Here is a 23,937-nt window from a genome sequence, read left to right on the forward strand (position 1 = left end):
CTGTCATACGTTCAGCATAGCTTACATGTAAATATATATGTAAGCATATATTATAAGTAACTATTTATTCTATACACTTACATGTAAATAAACGTTTAGATGTATATTTTTATACATGCCTAGCTGTGTTACTAAGTGCTTGTTGCTAATGCAAGTAGTCTTACGACCTTGCAAGTGCATGCAGTGTTGCAAAATGCTTATATATTGTTTCTGGTTTCACTATTCTAGTATATACGTGTCTGGATTAAAGAGCAGCAAATATTAATTAGATCTGGCTTTTAGTATGCCATTTCTTTTTATGTATATCAAGTCTCTGCCTTGGCTACTTCATGTTGTATTACACTTGTGGTATGCAAAAACTTGAGCATGAAAAACTAAATCCCACAAAAAAAACTTATAGTTCTTTATGCTCTAAATAGTAAGGTAGGGCAGGTGTGGGTGATTTAGAGATCTTTTCTTTATATGTTTGCCTGGGATTGAGACTGGCGCGTTGCGTGTGTTAGAAGTTCCAGAAATGTTAATCCCTTTTCCTGTGTATAACCTGTAAGCTTGTTACCAAAAAAGGTCAATAAATAGGACTGGTTATATTTGAAGAAGTAGAACGGATATATTAAATGCTCACCGTCACAAAGCTGTTTGACTCCTTTCATATATATATGTATGTATGTATATGTACGTCACAGCAAGTCATCTGATACAGTGTTATAATTAAATGTCACCAGCTTAACATTGCATCACAAAAATACGAGCTTGAAGTGTCTGTACCACAGCGAAATAAAAATCAGTATTGTATTATATTGACAACCAATGATAGGACAAGAGGTAATAGGTACAAACTGGAACACAAAAGGTTCCACTTAAATTTGAGAAGAGAATTCTTCTCAGTGAGGGTGACAGAGCCTGGACCAGGCTGCCCAGGGGGGTTGTGGAGTCTCCTACTCTGCAGACATTCCAACCCGCCTGGACACCTTCCTGTGTAACCTCATTTGGGTGTTCCTGCTCCATGGGGGGATTGCACTGGATGAGCTTTCAAGGTCCCTTCCAATCCCTGACATTCTGTGATTCTGTGATTCTATATGGATTTCTAACAGTCATAAATGATTGGATTTTCAAAAGACTCTTCATATTACTGAGTTCAACCTTTTGCAGTGACTGCAGAATCATGTTTTCAGTAATTCTGCTATTATCTGTTTTTGAACACATCTGATGAAGATGTGTCTGTCATTAAACAGCTTATTCCATTCTAAATAGTGTGCCTTGCATGGTATAACTCAAGCATCTGCTGGAATAAACCCTTGTATTTCAGATGATATTCTTTGGTCAGCGCATTTGCCTTAGCTTAGATGGTTTTTATTTGATTATTTATTTTATTAGTTCTTTGTATACCACTTTGGATTGAAATGACATTAAGAATATACATAAAACTTAGCAGTAAAATGGGTTTACTGGAATATATAGTGTTCTTGAGACCTGAAATTCTTAGATACCACTCCAGGAAGTGCAAACTATTCTTTGGTCTCAAAGACTGAAATGAAGTATAGAAGTACTGAATAAAGACTGTGCAGTTATTGACTAGATTTCTTATTTACTCCTCTAGTATTACCCAGCATTCAAGTGATAGCTGTATTTTTAATCTTTTCAATCATACTTTGCTTATGCCTCACTTTAGCTGAATTCTTGCAACTAGAATACTATTTAAATCCTTTGAAAGCAAACTGTTTATACCCATCACACTGACTTTCATGCTAGGTGGTCAGATTATGGGGGATAATAAAATACCTGAGATACACACCACTTGTCACAACTCTCTGCTTATGCTGCCACAGGACTCATCTGAACTTATTACTGAAAGATGAAGGACATCCGTAAAGCAAATCTTTCATTCCCATGAATAAATTCTAGATTAGTTCAGTCTAATGTAGTGTACGATGCCAGGATATAGTATCAAAAAGCATCCTAAGGAGGACAGAGTTCAAGCATTTATTCCTTTTATTATGTGACTTTCTTAGTGCTAAACAAAATTAGATCACTGAGAAGCAATAGCCTGTCCTGTAGAAGAAGGGACCTGCAGGCAGCAGCCACTGAAAATGCAGCTGGTAAGCAGGGAGTCTGTGCTTTACAATATTGCAAATGAAGGTATATCAAGTACAGTGAAGTGGGGATGTAGGAGGCTTTGGAAAAGACAAGGTAGTTTTGACTATACCAATGGAAATCTTTAGTTCCTGGAAACTTGTTGTATTCTCCTTTGCAGCATTTTTACAATGGATGTGAAGAGCTGGACATTAAATTTTATGTAAAATGTATGAAGTGATTGTTTACATAATGACAGAATGGTTGGGGTTGGAAGGGGACCTCTGGGGATCATCTAATCCAACCCACCTGCTAAAGCAGATACACCTAGAGTAAATCACACAGGAATGTGTCCAGGTGGGTCTGATGTCTTCAGAGAAGGAGACTCCACAGCCTCTCTGAGCAGCCTGTTCCAGGCTCTGGCACCCTCACAGTAAAGAAGCTTCTCCTCATATTCAGATGGAGCCTCCTGAGCCTCAGTCTGTGCCTGTTGCCCCTCATTCTGTCGATGGACACCACTGAAAAGACTCTGGCCCCATCCTCTCGACACGCTCCCTTGAGAAGAGGGGTCAAGATACCTGTTTAATGTAAAACAAAAGAAAAAAACACAAACCAAACAAACGAAAAAAATCATGTTCTGAAACATATGTTGGTGTTTAAAAAAAAATTCAAAAACCACTACATAAATAGGTAAATAGGTACTTGCTCCCCCTGATTATTCCACTTCATTGCTAATGAAAAATGTACCTTGTCTTTTTCCCATACAATTTAAGAAATCTGTACTTCCCACTGACCTTTTCAGAAGGCAAGGTAGTTCAAGTGATAATCTGAAGAGGGGAAAAAGGGTTTTAAATATCCAATTTTTCAAATTAAATGGCATCTACTTGTTTCACACTTGTGGGGACATAGCTTACGGAAGAAAATGAACTTTCCCACTACTGCTGAAGTTTGTTATTTCTGGAACTGGCACATGAAGTAACTGTTCTGCTCTCTAGAGAGAAGCAGCTGAGCTCAAAGACAGTGAAGTTACTGGAATTTAAGAGTGAATTCAAATGTCTCCAAAGGTCATGTGGGTTTTTCCATGTAACATTAGGGGTTAACGCATTATTGTGGCATCTTTTCTAATATCTCAAGTATATGCTAGCAGGTTTTCTAATTCAGAAATGTTGACTTCAACTGAAGCCTTGTTTGCATAAAAACGTATTGGTATTGGTAGCGTTGCTCTCATGTGGTAAGAATTTATGAGTTATACAGCACATAATTATGGAGGAAGGGATGCAAAGCATATGATATTAATATTTGTCTTTGAAACCAACACATCACCTGAAAAAAGCTTCTGTTCCACAAGATATATTATTTCTATTGAATATTACAGAAATTGAGTTCTGTCCCTTTACTTTTCATTTCTTCTGTGTCTTCAGTCTCCCTGTGATAGGAAATGAGTTGTTGCAAATGAGTTTGATTTGTACTTGTTTGAGGTCCTTCTGTGCATGATGGGTTTTCCGGCTGCGTTCTCTTTTCACTCTGTGTTCTGTGTCCTGGGTTTCCTTTGCTTTGAATTGATGTGAAGGATCAAAGGAGGTATAGTGGTACCAGGTCACCATGGAAAGTAAGGCCACGGGGTGCCAGAAGAAAATACCCTGGGCATTCTGGGTAAAACACAGGTCAATGTCAAACTGAGTCAAAATTTACAACTTGTTTGATTCAGTCAAACAAGGTAAACTGCCTTGGTAAATCCAGGTTACAATTGTGGGACTTTTTCATTTGGAGAATAAGCATCAATCTTCTGGTATTTTTGTCTTCATTCAGACTGAAAGCAGATTCTGAAATAGTAGGAATCGGCTGAATAGTAGTTCCAACTTTGAGCCAGGGGATTAATCCCGATTCTTTGGGTAAAATTTCTGTTGAAATTACTGGCAAGTTTTTACAACTGCTTTCCTGAAACCCTTTTTAAAACTTCCTTCTTCTTTGTCGTACTGTGTAGACAACCACAGCTTATGTGCCCACCAAGCGCATTTTTATCACCGTGTTAAAAATTACAAATGTGTTGTCTCTTAAAACTAACCATGTTATTACTATAATTTTTTAATATGCATAATTAATCAATGTGAGGCAATTTGCCAGAAAGAAAAATTACATGTTTTATCCTTTTTATGCTCACTGAGTTTTGTTTGTGTTTTCTTTTTTACATAGTGATTCCGGAGTTTATTAGTCAAGTAAATATTGCATTGGAGAGCATAAGCAAGAAGACAGTGCATCTCTTTGATGATAACCAGTTTGTGGACATTTCTAAGAAGGTATATGATACAATTCACAACATCAGATGCTCAGTCATGATGATTCGGGTAAGTTTTTTCTTTCTTAATTTAATTTTCACTTCTGAGATAGTTGAGGACATCCCAGCATTTTCATTTTATAACCGTGTGTGTGAACAATGCCCCTAAGCTCATATGTAGATTGAACTGATCTGAGAAATTTGGATTACAATGAAACACGCATAATTATAACTTAAGAAGGCTAGAGTTGCATAGAGTACTAGATCAGAATGTTGCAAAAAATGTGGTTTGTTCTTTAAAATATTTATTTATGTTTGGGTGATAAAGATATTCATTCACTTCATTATCAGTTTGTGTCTACAAACCCAAATCTGCTGTAGCACTTCAACCTTATTCAGTGGAATGTAGGAATGGAGAGTATTTCAGATGATCCTGATAATATATTGTTGAAGTTTTGTCAGCCTCACACCAGAAAACTTAACAGCCTGATTTCTGTCAACCTTAGACAATCACAATCAATGTACTTATTGTAGTGTTTTTCCTGAAGTTCAAGAAAATGCTTCAGAACAGCTTGTTTTTAAAATTCGGAACAGAATTTTGTCACATGCAGAATTTCTTTTAAGTGTCTTCAGGACACAAATCCCATTTCAAATGAAACAACAACTGAGCTGCAGTATCTGCATGTTCAGCAATTTTGTTTTTAAATAAAATGAAACAATAAAAATGTAGATACTTTTTTTTTAAAAAGTAAGTCTTCTGCATTGTTTTTTCAGTTGAGAAGAAAGTAAAAAACTGATTTATCTTTTTTAAATATAAAAACATACTAGAGGCTGTCATGGGCAGCAGGTGGAGGGAGGTGGTTCTGCCCCTCCGCTCTGGTGAAACACCCTGCAGTGCTGCGTCCAGCTCTGGAGCACACTGGACACACATGGACCTGCTGGAGAGGGGCCAGAGGAGCCACAGAAATGATCTGAGGCTGGAACAGCTCTGCTGGGAGGACAGGCTGAAAGAATTGGGGTGTTCAGCCTGGAGAAAGCTCCAGGGAGACCTTATTGCAGCCTTTCAGTATTTAAAAGGGGCCTATAAGAAATACGGGGACAGACTTTTTAATAGGATCTGTAGCAGTAGGACAGGGAGTAATGGTTTTAAATTGTAAGATGGTAGATCTAGATTAAATATAAGTAAGAAAGTTTTTACACTGAGGGTGGTGAGAGTGTGGCCCAGATTGCCCAGAGAGGTGGTGGATGCCCCATCCCGGAGACATCCCAGGCCAGGGTGGATGGGTCTCTGAGCAACCTGAGCTGGTGAAGATGTCCCTGCTCATGGCAGGGGTGGCACTGGATGGCCTTTAAAAGGTCCCTTCAAACCCAAACTATTCTATGATTCTAATATGGAAATATCAGTGAATCATAAAATATTGCAGTTTATAAGTTGAACAGTTTCAGTGGGAATTAAAATGTGCAGAATCTTTAAAATGTCTCATCTTTATTACAGTTTTCAATTATGAAATTGCTTATATACTGAAGAAAGATCTTGAAACATACGTCTTACCCATAGCAGGAGGAGTTTACCGGAGTTGAATTTATCTGGCAAAACACACCAGACTGAGACCGATCCTCTGTTAGATCTTCTGATCAGTTCCTGTTTCAGTGAATATGGGCTAAGAGTTTTGGTTAGGACATCTGTTTTTTTTTCTAGATCAGTTAAACTTCATTTAATGCCTGCATTGCTCATACCACCTTCCTTTAGTGATGGAGGGACTCTTGGTTTTTTAAGATTACAAAGTTGCATCTGTCTTTTCTTCAGTAAGATTTGAGTCTTCAACATGTCCAGTGTTCTTGGGCTTGAACTCCAGGTGATTATGAGTGATTATTCCTTTATGAAGTTTTTAATTTTGGGGGGAATGTGCTGAGGAGTGTAACAAAGCTTCAGTGAGTCTCCGAAGAGTGGGCATCGTTCTGCAGGAAACTCTAAGTGTATTCACTTACAGTCTTCTGTGATGTGTATGTTGACAGTCACTCAAAAAATAAAAGGATATTATATACCCTGTACATCTTTCTCAAGCATGAGGGCAAAATACTTTCATCTGAACAGTACATATGCATAACACATAGGAAGTTTACTGTGTCTGTGTACTATGTAAGTGCATAGTGCATCTGTAAAATCCTAAGTCATTGCACACCTAAATGGGCAGTATTAATATGAAGTTTTCTATCAGTGCCATCTTCCACTTCTGCTTTGCAAGTGCAATTTGACAAAGCAAGAGAAAAAAGTGTCAGAAATTACCTTGTTGGCTGTACCTGAAGCAGTGGGTAGCAAAGAGCATATACTCAGCTGCCTCCTCTGAATTGAACAAGTAAAGACCGGAGGATTAGAGCTTGCTTCCGCTGGTACTGAACTTTATCCTAAACAGTGTATGTGTTTGCATTAGGGATCAGTGTGGCTTGAAGCGTGTTCAACTGTATTTGAATGTATTCAACAGCCCAGAGTTGCAGAGTCCTGACAAAAGCTCAGGAGATTTTAAGGGAAAATTTAAAAAAAAAAAAAAAAAAAAGTCAAAAAAAAAAAAAGGTCATTAAAAAGGACACGTGTGCAGCTTTCTACTTAATGAGTGCTGTTATTCAGACACTGGCATGAGAGGAGGTTTTTTTGAGGTTTGGGGAAATGATAGTCAGTCCTTTAGAGATACTGTCTGCCAGCATAGAGACAGTGCTGAGGAAACCTTGGCGTTTATTTTTTAGGTAAGGATGTACTTGCAATCTGAATTAGATACATTCCACACAATGCTAGTTTCGTTTAAATCTGCCTGTAAGAAGCTTTAGTAAATATAATGGTTGTTCAGACACATGCTGTTACCACAGCAGCCAAGGTGAGGAAATAAAGATACTCTGTGGACAACTTATAGGGGCTTACTGATACAGTGCCAGAGAACAATGCATTCATTGCTGATTACACACTGAATCAAGGAAAGAAAGTGTTGATCAAAATATAATAGAGAAATGTACATTAGAAGGACACCGATTCACAGGGGACAATTTTTCAGCATCACACTAAGAGCAGAAACTCTCCAGATCAGTTCCTTGGGGAGCATTTCAAACATGTAATTACACAGAGTGTTTTTAAAAATACTGTAAAATGCTGCCAAATACTGTTGTTAATGCAAATTATTAGATTTGCTTTTCAGTGTCAATAGATACATAAAACATTAATTCCAGTCCTGTAGGGATAATGTGAATAACACTTGAGAGCAACTAAATAGTGGAAGATGTGCTGCACTCATGAGCTGTAATAGAAATGCTGCTGGAACTTCAAGATGTTCCCTTAAGATGCTTTTCGATGTTTCACTTGCAAGGATTAATTCATCAGTGATAGTTGTTGACTTGGAATCATCAGATATTTGATCCAGGGTGTTTAGGTGCATGTGCTTATTAGTGTCCATGTTCCTGATTCCTTTTTTACTCTTGAAGCATCTGATTTTTCTTAAATTGTAGAGGCATTGGGAGCTTGATTTTGCACAGAAACACTTGGACATTATCTGGGTAGTGTTTTAATCAGAATATTGCTGTTACAGAAATAGATTAGGATAGATAGTAGAATTAAAGACAAGAACTCTGCCATGTGAAATACATGGAAAAGTAAAAAAGAAACAGGTTGACAGTTTTTGAGGCAGCACATATTAAATATTGCATAATATTAAGAGTGATGCTGGGAAAAAAGGAGCTTCTTTATGAAAGTGTAGTTTGTTGGAGCAGCTGGATTGAAGTAATAGCTAATATATCCCATTAAGATATTAAACACAATAGAAAGTGGTAATGACTTTGAATGACTGATAACCAGTGATAGATAAAGCAGTAATAAAGTCATCCTAGCAGAAATACACCAAGAACAGTAGAAAAGATTTCATGAAGTCCAAGTTTCATGGAATTCTTTGTTTTTAATAAAGGATAAACAAGTAAATTGCTATGAGTTTTCCAGAGAGGAAGAAGAGAGCAAAATGTTGACAATACTCAATTCAGCATGCTTTTGCTACTCTTACATTCACAGCAGTAGTGAATGAGGACCCTGCGTTCCCTAATTTTATGAGAGTTGGAAAATGTATATTGACATTGTAGTTCTTAGCTGATACAGTTCATCATTTTGATGCATTTCTTAAAAATCCTTTCTGCTGAATGTGTATTCCGTGTGCTATTCCTTTCAGAATTCTGGCATGGAGACTGTAGGTTCCCTTGGATTTTACGATGTTTACAGTGTTAGGCTTTTTGAATGTTTATTTTGCAGATGGTGCCTTTATTACCATTGAACAGCCATTCTCTGCACCATGTTGTACGTGATCTCTACCCCCAGTGTCCCCCTGGGGACCATTGTGCTTTTCTGTTGTACTAGATACTTTTCTTTCAGGTAGATCCTCACGACATCCCCATTCCATTCCTTATTTTCCTGTTTCTTTATTTAATAGTCTTTTACTGTGGTTTTAAATTTCCTTCGCAAAATCAGACTCTGTTTAGCTACAATATGACCCTTTTTAAAATGTTTTGGCTGCCACAGAATACCCTTGGAATAGTTTCCCTTTTTCTTCTTTTGTTGGTTGCAAATTCTGAGTAGTTTTTCATTCTGTTTTAAAGAAATGTAACATTTCATCCATAACAGAGCTTGTAAGCTCTTCAGTACACTTGATTTCTCTCAGTAAGAGTCTTCAATCTCTTGTATCCAGTGAAGTTACAGGAATTTTCAGAACAAGAACTTTTCAGAAAGGAAGATAGCAAGTCATGGAAACCTTCCTATGATCCTGCTTCTCTCTGAGCCAGTTAGTAAGTGTCCAGTTTGAATTCTACCTTTGCTTTTATTAATGTCAGAATTACCCTACACATACAGGATTTTCTACCTCTTTTTACTTGTGTAGTAGGAATGAGTTAGATCCAGTCAGATTGAGTATACATGAATTGAACCTCTAAAAGCTAGAGAGAACAAAGGAAAGCAGGGAAGCGTTTGAGAAAAAAGACATTTACTACAGTCTTGTAATTGAAATATATATTGGGAGGTTCGTTAAATACTCTTTTCTTCATTTTTTTCTAGCCTTCACCAGTTGCACAAGAGGAAGAACTTCTTCAGTGGTAGTTAGCAAGCCAGCTGGACTCGCATCTCTCATTTTCTTGCCATTTCTGACTTAATTTGGTCAGAACTGACCTTTCCTTCCCTCAGCTCCTTGTCAGCTTCCCTGGCAGAAAGCGGGAACTTCCTTGTGTATTTTCACTTGTGCTCCCTTATCAACTAGGCTTCTGGTATAAACACAGTTAGGACCTGTTATGTTGTCATCTTTTTTTAACCAGCAGAGGATTTTCTTCCCTTGTTATTTAGGAAAAAATATGCTCTATACTGGTTGTTACCAGGCAGATGTTTCCGTGCCCTGTCTTTTTCAAAGGGTGCTTTCATTGCTTATTTTGTCAGTCCTGTCACCCAAAGACTGATATGTCTAGATGCAGTGTGACTGAAAAAGGATATAATATCTAATGTCCTTTAAATAAGAACCTAGAAGAAATGCTTGCTGCCTGTTAAGGATAGTTGGTCACCTATTCCTTTTTCAGGTTTTTATCCCCAGTCATATAACAGGTATTACTGGGGAATGTTTGTGCTGCAGAAACCAAATAAGAGGTGAGTTAAAACTGTTTAATGCCACAATCAAATATGCATACTTGCAAGTGAGAGCTTCTAGCAGCTATTTATCCCTGCCATATTACTTGGCTTTGTAACATGTCAAGTCAGGATCATGCAACCTTGAGGTACCATTGTGGGGAAAACTTAAAGCACTGTCCCACACAGGCTAGATTGATATCTTAATTCATCTGCATACATATTTTCCAAAAAAAAGTCTATGTTCTTTACCCCACAGTATACTTGGGAAGTCATACCATATTGTAGAAATACTGAGTTGTTTGTATGTAAATCTGTATTATCCTAAACTTGGTCATTGTTATTATTATGACTCTGCCTTGCAGATGTCTTATCAAAATGCTCTGTGCTGCACGTTTCAGGACACAGTCTACATACATTTCAATTTAGCATTTATTTAAAATGCTAACCTCCATTTAATACCAGGCCAGTTTGTGTTCCCAAATAAATAAAGCCAATTTCTGTTTTCTAGCAAACAACTGCCCATACCATTTTGCTTGTATTTCATGTTTATGTACCATATCACAAAATCTCAAGGGTCTGATTTTCTGCCAATTTCATTAGTTTAGGGCCTTCAATATCTTCAACAAATCAGATGACATTCTGGTTCTCTGTGTAGTCGTGTTGCTGGGTTTGTTGCTTTATAGAGCAAAAAGCTGCTCAGCAGTGTATCTGTAAATAAAACTGACTGCCTCATTTTCCTCTGAAGTTGCATCCTGTTTTCTTGAGCATATGCACAGACTGTTACCCTGATAAATCTTTAGAGTTTGGAGTTGCCATAATTGCCATAACGAGTATCAGTTCTTAGAGTGCAAGTGTTTCCACCACCACCAAAAAACCCAAACCCAACAACAAAAAAACCCCAAACTTTGCTGTAGAAATACAGATGAATTGCTTCATTTTTTGAAAACCGATGGTGTGTTCATGTCTCAGGTAGAGGGAGGGAGACAGAAGAGGAAAAAGTGGACAGTAACCCTTTTAATCTCAGACATGGAAATGGAAGGGCAAGCACAGATATATCATTATATCACCCAAGGAGGGATGGCCCTTCTCCCACATTTCAGGTCCCTCATACTTAAACCATTGAATTACAGTCAGCAGGGTAGTTGGGGAATGATAGAAGTCTCTTCCCCCCCCCCTTCAAACAAAAGAGCAACTGGCTTTTCTGGCTTTTGTGCTTCTGCATTATTGCACTTCCAGACTAACAATTCTAACTTTTCGGTTCATTGTACGTCCTTCTGACTGCTGCCCCTGCTCCCATGATCCAGCCCTTCACTCAGTTTTTACAAGAAAATTTCTGATTTTAAATTATGTTTTCTTTCTAACTATAAAATAAAGCGGGTGGGAAAATAAGTGCCTCCTTCATCCCCATATGTGCAATTCCAAAATTGTCCTTTTACATCCATGTATTATGTTATTTCTATATATAGAAATATGCCCTGTAGTATAGGAGTGTCAAAAGCAGCTGTCCTCTTCTGAGCAAGAATATATAGAATTTTCATATTGTTTTATGTATATATTGAAGAAGTAGACTCTTTCTTTAATGGCATGTATAAACATATGAGAAAGCACTTGGTGTTGCATGCAGGTCTGACGGTGAGAATTTTCCTTCATCTCCGAAGCAGCAGCTCAGTTGTGCCATTCAGGTGACTCTAGATATGAGGAAATGGCAGTAAGTGCTTAAAAGGAGTGTCAGTAACTCATCGCTTGGATAGCACCACATTAAAACACGTAGTTATTGTGTGTTAACATTTATTACTTTTTTTGTGATATGAAATTCTTTTAAACTATTCAGTATTGTTTTTTGTCCAAAATATTGTGGTTAAGTGAGCCTTCTTTCTAAACCAAAAGTACTGCAGTCTCTTTTGAACCAGAACAGAAGGAAGGGACTTCAGGAGATCGTCTGGTCCAAATCTCCTGTTGAAAGCAGAGTGTTATCCAGGCCTTGGCAAAGCCAAGTCTGACTTTCCTGTCTGGTTTTTTCTTTTTTATATTAGTGTTAAGACGGTAATAGAGAACAGTTGGGGCACACAAAGCAATAGTGTGTGCTAAATCTTATTTATAAAACCAAGCTTCTTGCTACATTGCATGCAACTATTAGATTATAATACTTTTACCGTTGTTTGCTGCATTTGTGCTTGCTTGTTTACATTCGGCATGTGACTTTTCTTTTTTATTCATTCATCGTCTTCATTTTTATTCATGTATCTTCTCTTTTTTATTCATTTTACAGTTAAAAAATGTAATTTTCTTAAATCTCCCTTAGGTTTCTAAAACGTCACAGAATGTCAGCTAATGGGAAAGATGTTGTGTTATTTTTTTAAAAAGAAAGAAAAAAAAAAGCTTTATGGGTGTATATATAGACAAAAATAGTGAATGATGTCAGAAACACTGATACAGGGGACCAGTGGTGAAAGGGTCAGCTGCATACTGTATCCATTACAGTATAAATGTGCAATTATCCATCCTGGCAAATCTGCATTATCTTCTGCCCAAGCTGTACAGCCTTAGGCATCATACAAGGCTGTGAATTAAGAACTTTTCAGCAGCAAATTGCTACATGGCTTATCATCAAAGTCTCTTAGTGCTGGGATTACTGATTCAGACAGAGAAGCCAATATGCTTTGGACAGAAATGGATGACATGAACAGCTTTGACTTACATAGTACTTTAACTTTCAGTTTTTCCCAGCTTAGGGATAAAATTATATTGCAACTGTGTCACATATGATTGTATTTTTAATTGTTCATGAAATTATCCCTCTCTTTCAGGAAGACAGAACTTTCCAGAAAGATTTGGTAGCTCTAGTTTAGTGGCTCATTAGAAACTTAAGCACAAGGCAGCATTTCTTCTGGAACACTGATCTTTGCTGAGGTTTTTTTTTTTTTCTTCTAGCAAGGCAGTGTGGTGAGTGTTCCTTCCTGGCCATTTGGTGCTGCCTGTCCAATATAAATTGTATTCCCAGAGAAACTGGATGAATATTATTCTGTTAAAAGGGAAGGACTGAATTTCTGAAACTAAAACTGGGAGACACAGCAAAAGTGTTACTAGTCACAGATACTCTATTAAAATATGCATCCTGCCACATGGTTCACTGGAGTATGAGAAATGCAAGCCTGGAAATGGAGGCTGCAGTCTCTCAATAGTCTTAATAGCTCAGGCTATGCTTCTGAATCTGAAATCAACCGTGTCAGTGCTAGTGCCAGTTCTGGCTCATAGATCTTCATTGCTCAGTGTCAGTCTGGCCATAGATCCGTTTTGCTAATCATAATCGTCTGTACAGCCCGTGGCCTAGTTGAAATTCTCAATTGCCATTATTTTCACTGTGGAATCATTTAACTGGTAGGATGGACTCTTTTTAGCATGATGCAGAAAAGCAGCGAGGTGCATTACAAATGTATTCAATAGGTAATCAGATTTCAAAAATGTAATAGTAATTCTCTGCGTGCTAGGTTTTGATCTCAGTTTTGCTGGCACAAATATGGAGTAGCAATGCTGTGGTCTGTGTCGTTTTGTGCTTTACAGTCGTGTAACAGTGGAGAATCCGGTCCTGTTGTCATGCATGTCCTTGCTGATGCAACAATGTGACAGTGAAAACGTTTGTGGTAAATTATTTATTTAACTCTGAGTAGTTATTTTGGTTTACATTTTTATAAGTCCTTAGTATTCCATAGGTGTACTTGAGTTCAGATTTTGCTGTTAATAATACCTTCTTGTCTTATTTTTTTTTGTTTAAATGGTGTCTTGCAAGCTTGAATCACACCAACTTATTTTCTTGAAAGTGTTCATAGAGTTGGAATGTTGATGAAGGAAGATGGGCATACCAAGTAAGGAGGAGGAGTAGTAACAGGGAAACTAACTCAGAAAAAAACAGGAACCTTGAAAGAAAATTCATTGGAGAATTAAAAAAAAAATCCTCCACTGAGCTACTGAGCTTCATAAATGGAAGATGGTATTTTTAAGTACTGCTTACCTGAAATCAGATTCTGTAGAGGCTGACAAACCAGTTGGTACCTAATTACCTGAGAAACTCTGGGAGTCGCTGCCTGTTCTTAAAAAGAGAGAAAAGAGACCCTTTGTTATATTCGGTATTAACAAAGTAAGTGTATATTGATACTGCAGTGAAGTGTGTTGCAGCAGGGGAGTACTGTGCATCATCTAGTGCATGGGTTGTGTTGAAATCGCAGCTTTAGGGCACCATTTCTTCAGCATAACTTAGCTATTAGCTTTTGAGGCCTTTTACTGTTCACTATACCAAGTACTTTAGTTACTGGGAAATTTGAGCAGTATCTAGCGTAAAATTAGTTACTAGAAGGGCATTGTTACCCTGCTCTCCCTGAAGTAGTCTGCATAAAATAATTATAGAAAATATAAGAAAACAGTTATTCAGCAAGCTGGACAGAATTCTCTCTGAAAATACAACCCTTCCTTTTTCCTAGACAAGGTCAAGCGTGAAACAGTGCATGAGAAATGATCGTATGTGCCAATTTGATTAGCCTGTGGAATATGCTGAAATTTGTTAAAATGCTAAATTCACCTACAAAAATAGTAACAACTTCCATGTTATGATACTGCAAAGCATATCCATGTGAAGTACTGAGAATAAAGCTGGTAACTATCTAGAGTGAGGTGGTGGCATCTTGGGGATGCACATGGGTGTGGTTACATGTCCCTAAGAATGGTTTTGTTGACAGATGACCACCTTAGTTAGCTCCTTTGCACCCACAGCAGCTGGTGGCCACATTCCAGTAACGGCATGTCCCCTTACAGCAGCGTCATCGCGTTTTCTTAATTGGGATTGCAGCCAGTGCAGGTAGGGGAATATCATTGTTCTTCCAGGGGCCTGGAATTAACTGGCTGACTCTGTGTAGTCCTGCAGTGAGGGCCATATTCTTGACAACACTAATTGATGTCAGAGCCAACTGGATAACTGACATCTATTGTTCTTCCACCTATATTTGTTGCATTAATTGTACCACTGCCTGCCTCTTACCTTCTTTATAATTGGTGTGTCATTTTTCATTGAGGAAATCAGATAAGCAGATGTCAGACAAGTCTTCATTCTTTGTTGCTGATGTGCTATCAGAATGGGAGTTCAGTTCCTTTTGCCTTAGTGAGAAACCAGGCTGGCATCCCACCTGAACGTGGCATGCTATGCTACATCTGCGAGTTCTGCGGACCCCACAAGGTTGTTCTGTCAAATACACTCTGACCATATTTGTGAGTTTGTGGAAGCTGGATTCCGAATGTGTGAAAAAACAAGTATGAGGCTTATTTAATATTCAGCAGGTAAAGAAGAGAGCTGAATAATTGTTTGCTGTTTCACTGAGGAAGAGCTAGCCCCAACAAGCAGAGGTAAATCTGTAGCACACAGTTACATGCTTAAAGTGATGTGAGATCTCACCAGTGCCCTGGATCTGTATAAGGGCAAAGCTCAGTCTGCCTGGTCAGTGGCCAACAAATAAAACAAGCTTGTCACCTCAGTAAGTGAAGCCAGAAGTAGAACTGAGTCGGATTTCAAGCAGAGAAGCACCAGCGCAAATTGTGACTTCGTTTGCCAGTGTTGGGGTTTGTGGACTAATGACTTACTGAAATAGAGCCAGTCCTCAACAGAGATGAAGACTAAAATTGTGTTTGCCTAAACTTAGGCTTCCCTTTCCACTTCACAGTTGCATTCCATTAATATAGCCTTGCATCTTGCAGCTTGCACCATCTAAGGCTCGACTGCTTGATTTGCTCTTGCTGTTTATAGGAAACTCACAGATCGGAAAGCAGATGACTCACCCTAGTTGCCTTTTAACTGCAGAAAGGATGTGCATGAACGGACTTATTTTTTCCTGAATGAAAATATTATCCTGGCTGATAGTGTTGCTGCTGTATTGTTAGTTTTGTTTGGGTTTTTTTGGTATATGAAGTTGCACCATGCATTTGTAGAACACACTAGCTTTATAATTCATGGTAGTGTTTTGCCCTTACAGTATGATCACGTTTCTCTGCTGGTGGAGTTAAATACAGATGAAATTTTAGGCTGCTTTTAGTTCATCAATAGAAACATTCATTTTCTCCTGATATTTTTCTCTTCCAGAAAATAAGTAGCAAGTATTATCTGTAGCCTGGATATTTAGAGATGGAATGATTCACTCTTACACATTCTGTAGAACTGCCACATAACTCAGAGGTTGGGCAGGCAGCTTTTACCAGGAATAATTGGCTTCTAGGCTGTGATACATCTCTGCTCCTTTTTTCTTTATTCTTGGGTATGTTGATGAGCTCAGAGATTTATCTACCATCTATGCAAAAAAAAAACAACACAACAACAAAACAAAAACAAAAAAAAAAGTTAAGAACATTATTAATTGCAAAAAAATACCATCCTCCACAAAGAGAAAGTAAAAAAACAGTTGAAATTCATGTTAGGAACCATCCAATGCCCAACATGAATAGCTTACCATGAAAACATAGGATAGTATTCTTTGAACAGTCACGGTGCTGCGCACAGGCGTAGCTATGCGTTATCCTGCCTCACATAGCATTTTTGTTTGTATCCTCTTCATTTATTTTCCTTCCCCTCCTTTTTTTTTTCATTCCTTTTCCATTTTCTCTGCTGTTACCTTACAGTTTGTCTCATGTTGTTTATATGCAGATTTGCTTCTCATGCCTGATACTAAGGTAGTATAAGAAATGTCTTTTGTAACGCATGAAAACTGGAACTCTCACAGGGTGCCAGTCTCTTTGGAAAAGGATAACTAATGTATGAATTCTGATTTTTATCTTGGCTAAAATAAATACTGTACTCACGTATGAAATTTAAAGATACGAAACCATGTATGGAAATCGTATAGGACAGTAACCCGATTCAAAAATTCTTTTTAGAAGTGAGGACATAGACATTAAAACTGCCTCGACAAATGGATGTAGATCAGAAGGTGGATGTTTAAATACCATGTTTATGGCCCAGAGGCCCATGTTCACATGCCCTGAAGTCTACGTCAGGCTTTGTACCTGGTATCTACACACCAGGGAAGTCATTTGAGCTAGACAGGAAGAAAAAAGTGAGTTTAGTCCACCTCAGCCTTGTCTCCAGAGTTAAATTCATGAATCTGCCATGCCTTCCTATACCAAGTAAGGGAAGTGCTGGACAAACCAGGACAGGATCAAGAACAGGCCGAGAATGCCATTTAAAACAGTGAAATTTTAGTGAAAATACTGTCATCCTCATGATTAGTAGTTGCCATTCTCTCCTGGGCCAGATGACTTTGCTAAAGTCTTCAAAGAGTAAAGGCAGTTCTGTAGCCTAGTACTATGTTAAAATCAGTAAACTGGGGCAATTACTTTGCTTGAAGGTCTGACTCTTTATTACTTTGTATGAGAGAGAAATAGGAGTTTGTTGATAAAGTATGAAAAAAGAGAAACAGATAAAAGCCATTCCAGCGTTGTGAGCAGCAGACATTATTTACCCATCTCAGCCTGGATCCGGTTTCCATGTGGTCCCCTGGCATGGCAGTTCATTGGGCGTTCGTGACTAGTGATTTCCTGTCTTTTAACTTTTTGAAGCTTTTACCCTTTTCCTCCCTAGTTGGAATTGGATTTCTTATTTGTGAAAGTAAGCTTCCTCCCTCTTTTCTTTTAAATCTTGAATTTTCAAGTCTCTCAGACTCATCCAGGTGTTTGTACCTGATTCAGTTCCCTTCTCTGTTTCTCATGTTGCCTCTATCTGTATTAGAACACTGTGCTAGAAAGCTGTGAATGGTTTAAAAATAAGCACTTAAAAATTAGTAAATAGCGCTGTTGAGGTTCTCTGAAAACTTAATGTGCTATATCTGAATAATGCGTCATTCTGTGATTCCTAGTGTATCTTTAGCAAGTAGGGGTGTTTTTTCATGCTGTCTTAGTAATTAACAATAGTAAATCTTCCTCCACTGCATCAAATAAGTACTCTTTAATATCCATACTGCTTGCATATATATGCATACTAACATATTAGTATTTCTGTTTATAATGAAGTTTAAACCAAATCAATGACTTACTATGTGTTTTTGTTTAGGGTAAAAGAAAATTTTAGAGTTTGGATGATTGAAATGGCTCTGACTAGTCCCCTGGGTGTCTGATCAGCTTAGAAATTAAGGCAAATAAGTTTATATAAATGAATTACAGCATCATTTATGTGATCACTGTTTTCAAAGTTGATTTTCCTGTATGAATCAAGGATTTGTGACTCCCTATATGTAAGATCTATTCTATTTTTAGAGTTTGTTTTTTATAATACATTAAATATTGCAAATCCCATTCTAAACTTCCAAGCAGTAATAATTTGTACTATATTTTAACAGTAGTGTTCTGCTTGAACGAAGAATTTCACACAATGGCTGTTGGAAGGTTTTTCATCTATTTCTCGGGATTTACACTATCTAATCAGATTTAAAGTGTCATTCCTGTATATATTGATTTGTATTTAAATTTATCATTCTTGTAAAGGCCTTACTTGTGCTCTAACAGCAGGTATTCCGTAGTGTAATCTACGCATGTCAAAGTATCTTTGATTTTAAAGAAATGGTTTAGTAGCAGTGTTTAAAACTTGAAGCTTGTATATTTGCTTCTCTTTCCTTCATGTCCAGCTCCAGCTGAGTAGCTCAAGCACAGTGGTGCTCTGTCAGTACTGTTTTCTGTGCAGATCAGGATTAACTTCAAGTAATTCCCAATGTTCATTTGTCTGACCTGTTCTTGGGAACATCCACAGCTGGAAACTCCCCAGCGTCTTCAAGCAATCTATTCCACTCCTTTGTTACCTTGAGAAAATTCTTCCTAAAATCCCCCATACACGTTTCCTTTCAGCAGCTTATAGGCTATCTCCTCCTCCTTGTTTTCTGTATGCTTAAAGAGTGTTTCTGTCGATACCATGCTCATCCTTGTTGCAGTCCTTTTCTTCAGCTGGTTTATCTCTGTTTGGAAGTGCGGTACCCAGCACCTGATACAGGACTTCCAGTGGCGCCTCAGCTCTGAGTTGAGTTGGCAGCTTACTTCTTACAGCTTGCTGACCCTGCTCCTGCAGATACTTCTAACAATCTACTTGCCTTTATTTTCAAGAATGTGACATTGCTGCTTCCTGTTCAGCCTCTGATGCACTGTAATTCTTAATGCGTTTCTGTAGAGCTCCTGCTTAGCCACTTAGTTCCCATCTCTTACTTGTGTAATGGATTTTTCCTGCCTAAATTCAGTACTTTACATTTGTTCCTACTGTGCTAGCTCATTCTCAGTCCATTTGTCAAGATTCTGTTACTTTTCAACACTGGCTTTATAATCACAGTCTCTCAATAATTTGGTATCATTACAGATTTAGTAAGCCCACTCTACTTTATTGTACAAAGTTTTTATGAAAATATTGGGCAGATGTCTCTTGAATTCTATTTGATTCTATTTGATAAGTCCTTTCATTTTATTGGACAGATTTTTATAACTATTTTGGAGTATATTTTTAAACCAATTATGTACAGACACTATCAGAGGTTCATCTAGAACCTGTTTCTCTACCTTACTTAAAAGGAGATCATGTGAAACCATACAAAAACTTCTGCTGCTCTGCCCACAAAAGGGCATTATCTCATCAAAGAAGTAAGTTTGATTGTTGTACCATTGTGTATTCTTGATAAATCCATGTTTGCTGTTACTCAGCTTGTTTGCTTTCAAGTTTTCCTTTCTTTTAGCAGCAAATGTCGTTAATGCACATTGTGTTCTCTCTGTATAAAGACTGGCGCTGATGAAGAGACTGCTCTGTATGGCTTTTGCCATTTCATAGAAGCATAAGTTCTGCTTCATATTGTATTCTGTTTTACTTAAAATACAGGTTCACCCAGTTCACAGGACAGACATCAGTTGTTCTACTGCCTTATATTTTGTGAGTTGCAAGTTAATACACATGAACAAACTACTATTCATGTCAGAGACTTAAGACTTTGAAGTGTGCTTAGGTATTCATGAAAGGTGTACAGCTTTGTCCTTCCTGACCCACAGCTCTTGTTTATGGAGAAGACAACATACCAGGGCCATGTTCTCACCAAAGCTTTTGGGGACCAGTAATTTAGAGTGAAAGACCTCAGTGAAGTTGGTAGAATTACACACGTGCTACAAGTTGGAATTTGTACCTCTGTTGACGTACCTTTGCCATCCCATCAACTGCATTCTGTAATGCCCAAAGCTGCATTAGTTTATCAGGGAAATTTGTTCTCATTGCCAAAATTAAACTTTTTCAGGACATTTAAAACTATATCTGGTTCTAATACTTAACTGACTCTGAAAGGGTTTTACTGAAATTACTAATGTGCCTGAGCAGTTTCCACAAAGCCCTGAAGTTATGGATGCGCAGCAGCAATGATAAATCAAATTAATTTCATTAATACTTTTCTAACAAGTACTTGTCCAAGGTTTGGAGTTTTTTCTCATGAAAAAAGTAATATTCCCTTATGTTCTAGTAATAAATACTTTTTTTTCTTTTTTAAAATCCATTGCAATGAGATAAAAATATTGTTGATCAGCTTCAGTTACTGATTGAATTTAGGGTGGTTATGGTTAATTCGTATTTAGATTCATTAGTTCTTGCTGTTCACTTACTGTTCAAGTCAGATATGCCGGAGATCTCTCAAAGACCGATTTCACCTATGCAGCCAAGCAAGATTTTATTGAGTCCCTGTTGGCTGCAGTTATTCTGCTTTTTATGTACCTTAGTTAAAAATAAGGGAGGTGGAGTTTTATGGCTCCAAGATGAGCATTGAGTGCTTCCAAAATTCCCTGGTTGTTTAAGCAAATGCACTCTGATTTATAGCAGCTAGAATAATTGGAGTATTAGAAAATGCAACCTATGAGAAAAATACCAAATGAGTTAGTCCTAATTAGCCTAGTGAATAGAGCGACAGAAAGGGAAAGAGCAGAGAAAGGTGTGATAGCCATTTTCAATTACATACAATATTGTTGCACAAGAAAGGAGAAAATCTGTTTTGCATGTTCATAATGAATACAACAAGAATAAGCTCTGACTACTCAGGGGAAGATTCAGTTTAGACATTAAGAAAATTAATTTTCATAAGGAAGATTTTGATTAATTTTCATAGATACAAAGTATCTTGTGTCTGTCTTTGTGCCATTTTCATCTGTGGCAGTCTGCTTGTAAAGCCACTTATGTTGACTATCTCTCCTTCCATTTCATGGGCCAGCAGTGGCTGTCAAAGGTGCACATTGTGAAAAGTACGCAAAGGGAAAATACCAAACTGAATAAATTTCTAATTGGATGTATTAGAGTTGGAGGGGAATATTCCTTGCTGCCTTGTTTCACATAACTTTGTCATGAAACCTTCCCAAATTAAAGAAAGTATTTCACATATAAACCCAAGAATTGTCCATGGATTGTTGAAGTTATTATTACAGTAATAACAGACAGTGTACATGTAACTAAACAGCTGTTGTTGAATGATTCTCTTTAGCACCTATAAAAATTACACAAAATCATGTAATAAATAATTTGTTCAGGAACAAGACCCCCAAATAGTGTTCTCTGAGGGGTGGCAGGGGGAGGTGTTTAATTTCGCTTCCCTTGGGAAGTGTACTTAGTAATAAAGGCTATCAGCATCTTAAAGCAGGATCAGATCACTGATTTGCACAATGATGTGCTTAATGGGTTATTTAGTTCCATATCAGCTGGCACTGATCACTCAGTTGAACAGTCATTGGTCACTGAGTGACTAAATGTGCGTGGATGCGTGCTCTGGGCATCAGAAGCCTCTTGATAATTGAAAGCAGGAACGAAAGTGATGGATACAGGATTCATGGCTAGGGTCGTTTAATTTTCTCTTTGTGTCTGGGAGGAACGGCCGCTAAAACTGAGAAGTTTATACTTCAGGATTAAGTCATTGATGGGTATGTGTGGGAAGGGTGATGGTAGTGCTACCTATGCATTCAGAAGTGGGCTGTGCATTACATTCTGTATTTATAGAATTACGCACAAATTTTTGCTTGACAGGCTTATTCTGTGTGGTGTGTTTTAAGTTGATATATTTTACTTTCAGGTCAGATAGTAGAGAGAGTCGGTTGAGACTGAAGAGACTTGAGCAGATGTTGAGGTTGTAGATAATAGTTTCATCTACTCCGATCTGAGAAATGTACTTATCATTGGCAATCTTTTGCTAAGGCATTTATTAATCCATCCAATGGAGTTACTTTTGTTAATATTATCTTTTAAGGTGACTCATTTAACAGTTTGTTCTTCTGACCTTTTTTAAAAAATAGGAAACGTGAATTTTTGAAGAATCAAAATGTAAAGCATCTGGTTGCCTTTGGAGTTAGCCAGTCCTACAATAATGATGTTTTAGACTACTTCTAATACACATGGGTGCAGTACAGAAAACTTGTTCTTTTTCCATTTTCAAATATTCAAGTCATGTTTAGAAATTAAGTCTACTGTTTTACTCACAACTATGAAATCAGTAGGCCATATCTCATTTACCTTAGGTTACTGGCAAAAGCGAGAACAACAGGTGAATTAGCTTTTCAGTATCTGTCTTCAAACAACTTCAGAAATATTTCCATTATAAATAAAGTGTCTCAATTGGCTTCCTACTAGATGGAGCAAATGAGGAAACGGGGAATACCATTTAGATAAGCAAAACAGCAAATCACTTGTATTGAAAACTGTTCTGTTCTTGTTGATGATTAATTGTCTGAGATTAAAATGGAAGCTTCTCAGCCATGTGGTGAAGTTTTCTACCTAATAAGAATAAGCAAAGGATACACTTTACATGGAGCTGTGTATTAGTTGCCATTGTTTTAATAGAGTGAAGACAAGGACTTTGGTTGCAGCAATAGCTATGTTTGGTCATATTTTCTGTTGTAGTTACTTAGTGTTTTAATTCTTTTTGAAGAATTCATACCAAAAAAGTGCTGCCTTGAAATGAAATATCTGGTAAAAAGTAAAGCAGCTTTCAGGTTCCCATGAGAGTCTTCAAGTACCTGGTAAAGAATTTGTACTTCTGAAATCCTAGTTTCTTTTCTAATCCTGCTCATTTTGTAAGAAACTGCTACCTCTACTATAAACCTTATCTTCCTTGTATCTTTTGACCCTTATGGTTATGATACCATTACTAGTTGTGATTTTTCATGCAACTTTAAAGTTTCCCTCAACTTTTTAAAGATGTGTTCAGTGGTTTTATAACAGCATAACTAGGTCAGTATTTTCAGGAGTAAAACTCTCTTCAAATTGTTCTTGGCAGTATGCAAGAGTGGCATAACTACAAAGTGCCGTCCGTGTTCCAAGGGCTACAACGAAACTTCAAGAAAGGAAAGAATGAAAACAGGGCTGAAATAAGGTTTCCAGCAAAAGAGGTGTGACTTTGGGTAGAAAATAGGTGCTAAAACTCTCTGTGCCAGCTTAATCAGCTGTGACAACTTCACAGTTTGTACTTTAAAAGGATTTTCAGAAGGCAGTTCTCAAAAATTTAACTTTTCCATTACACCCCTCTGCTCGCATGCTTTCTGTCTCCCGGGCTGTTTATTGAGAAGACTATTATCCTAATGTATGCTCAGTGAGAACTGAAAGCAGGAATTGTTACGTGGAGTCAGGATATTGATCTGTCTAGCTGGTCCTAGTGGTGATTAATCTTACCTTTTTTGTCTTAATCTCCTAGAGTGGAATACTATAATTTGGCTTATTATTAAGTGAGCAAACTAAACCTTCTAGCATCCAGAAGTAATAAGGTAACTTTTACCCCATACTATGATTTCACAGCATTTATTATTTTTAAAACATCAGCTTTTTATCACCTACATTAGAAAATGAACTATCTGTAATGTCTACAGGCTGTGGCAGGATAGTGATCTTACTATTACTTGGTGACGAATTCCTTGCCAGCAGTTGGTGACGATACTGCTATCAAAGACAGAG

General features: G+C 37.5%; 1 protein-coding gene across 1 annotated transcript in view; it reads left to right on the forward strand.

Annotated features, from left to right (window-relative positions):
- Nucleotides 1-23,937, forward strand: part of LOC309440492 (catenin alpha-3) — a gene marked incomplete at its 5' end in the record, with an annotated part of 175,157 nt that overhangs the window by 90,023 nt on the left and 61,197 nt on the right. Inside the window, one exon of the mRNA XM_082054180.1 lies at nucleotides 4,264-4,415. Within this exon, the coding sequence (XP_081910306.1) occupies nucleotides 4,264-4,415 (152 nt within the window). The remainder of the gene's footprint in view (nucleotides 1-4,263; nucleotides 4,416-23,937) is intronic.

Source organism: Streptopelia decaocto (assembly GCF_964273445.1).
Source record: "Streptopelia decaocto genome assembly, chromosome: 5".
NCBI lineage: Eukaryota > Metazoa > Chordata > Aves > Columbiformes > Columbidae > Streptopelia > Streptopelia decaocto.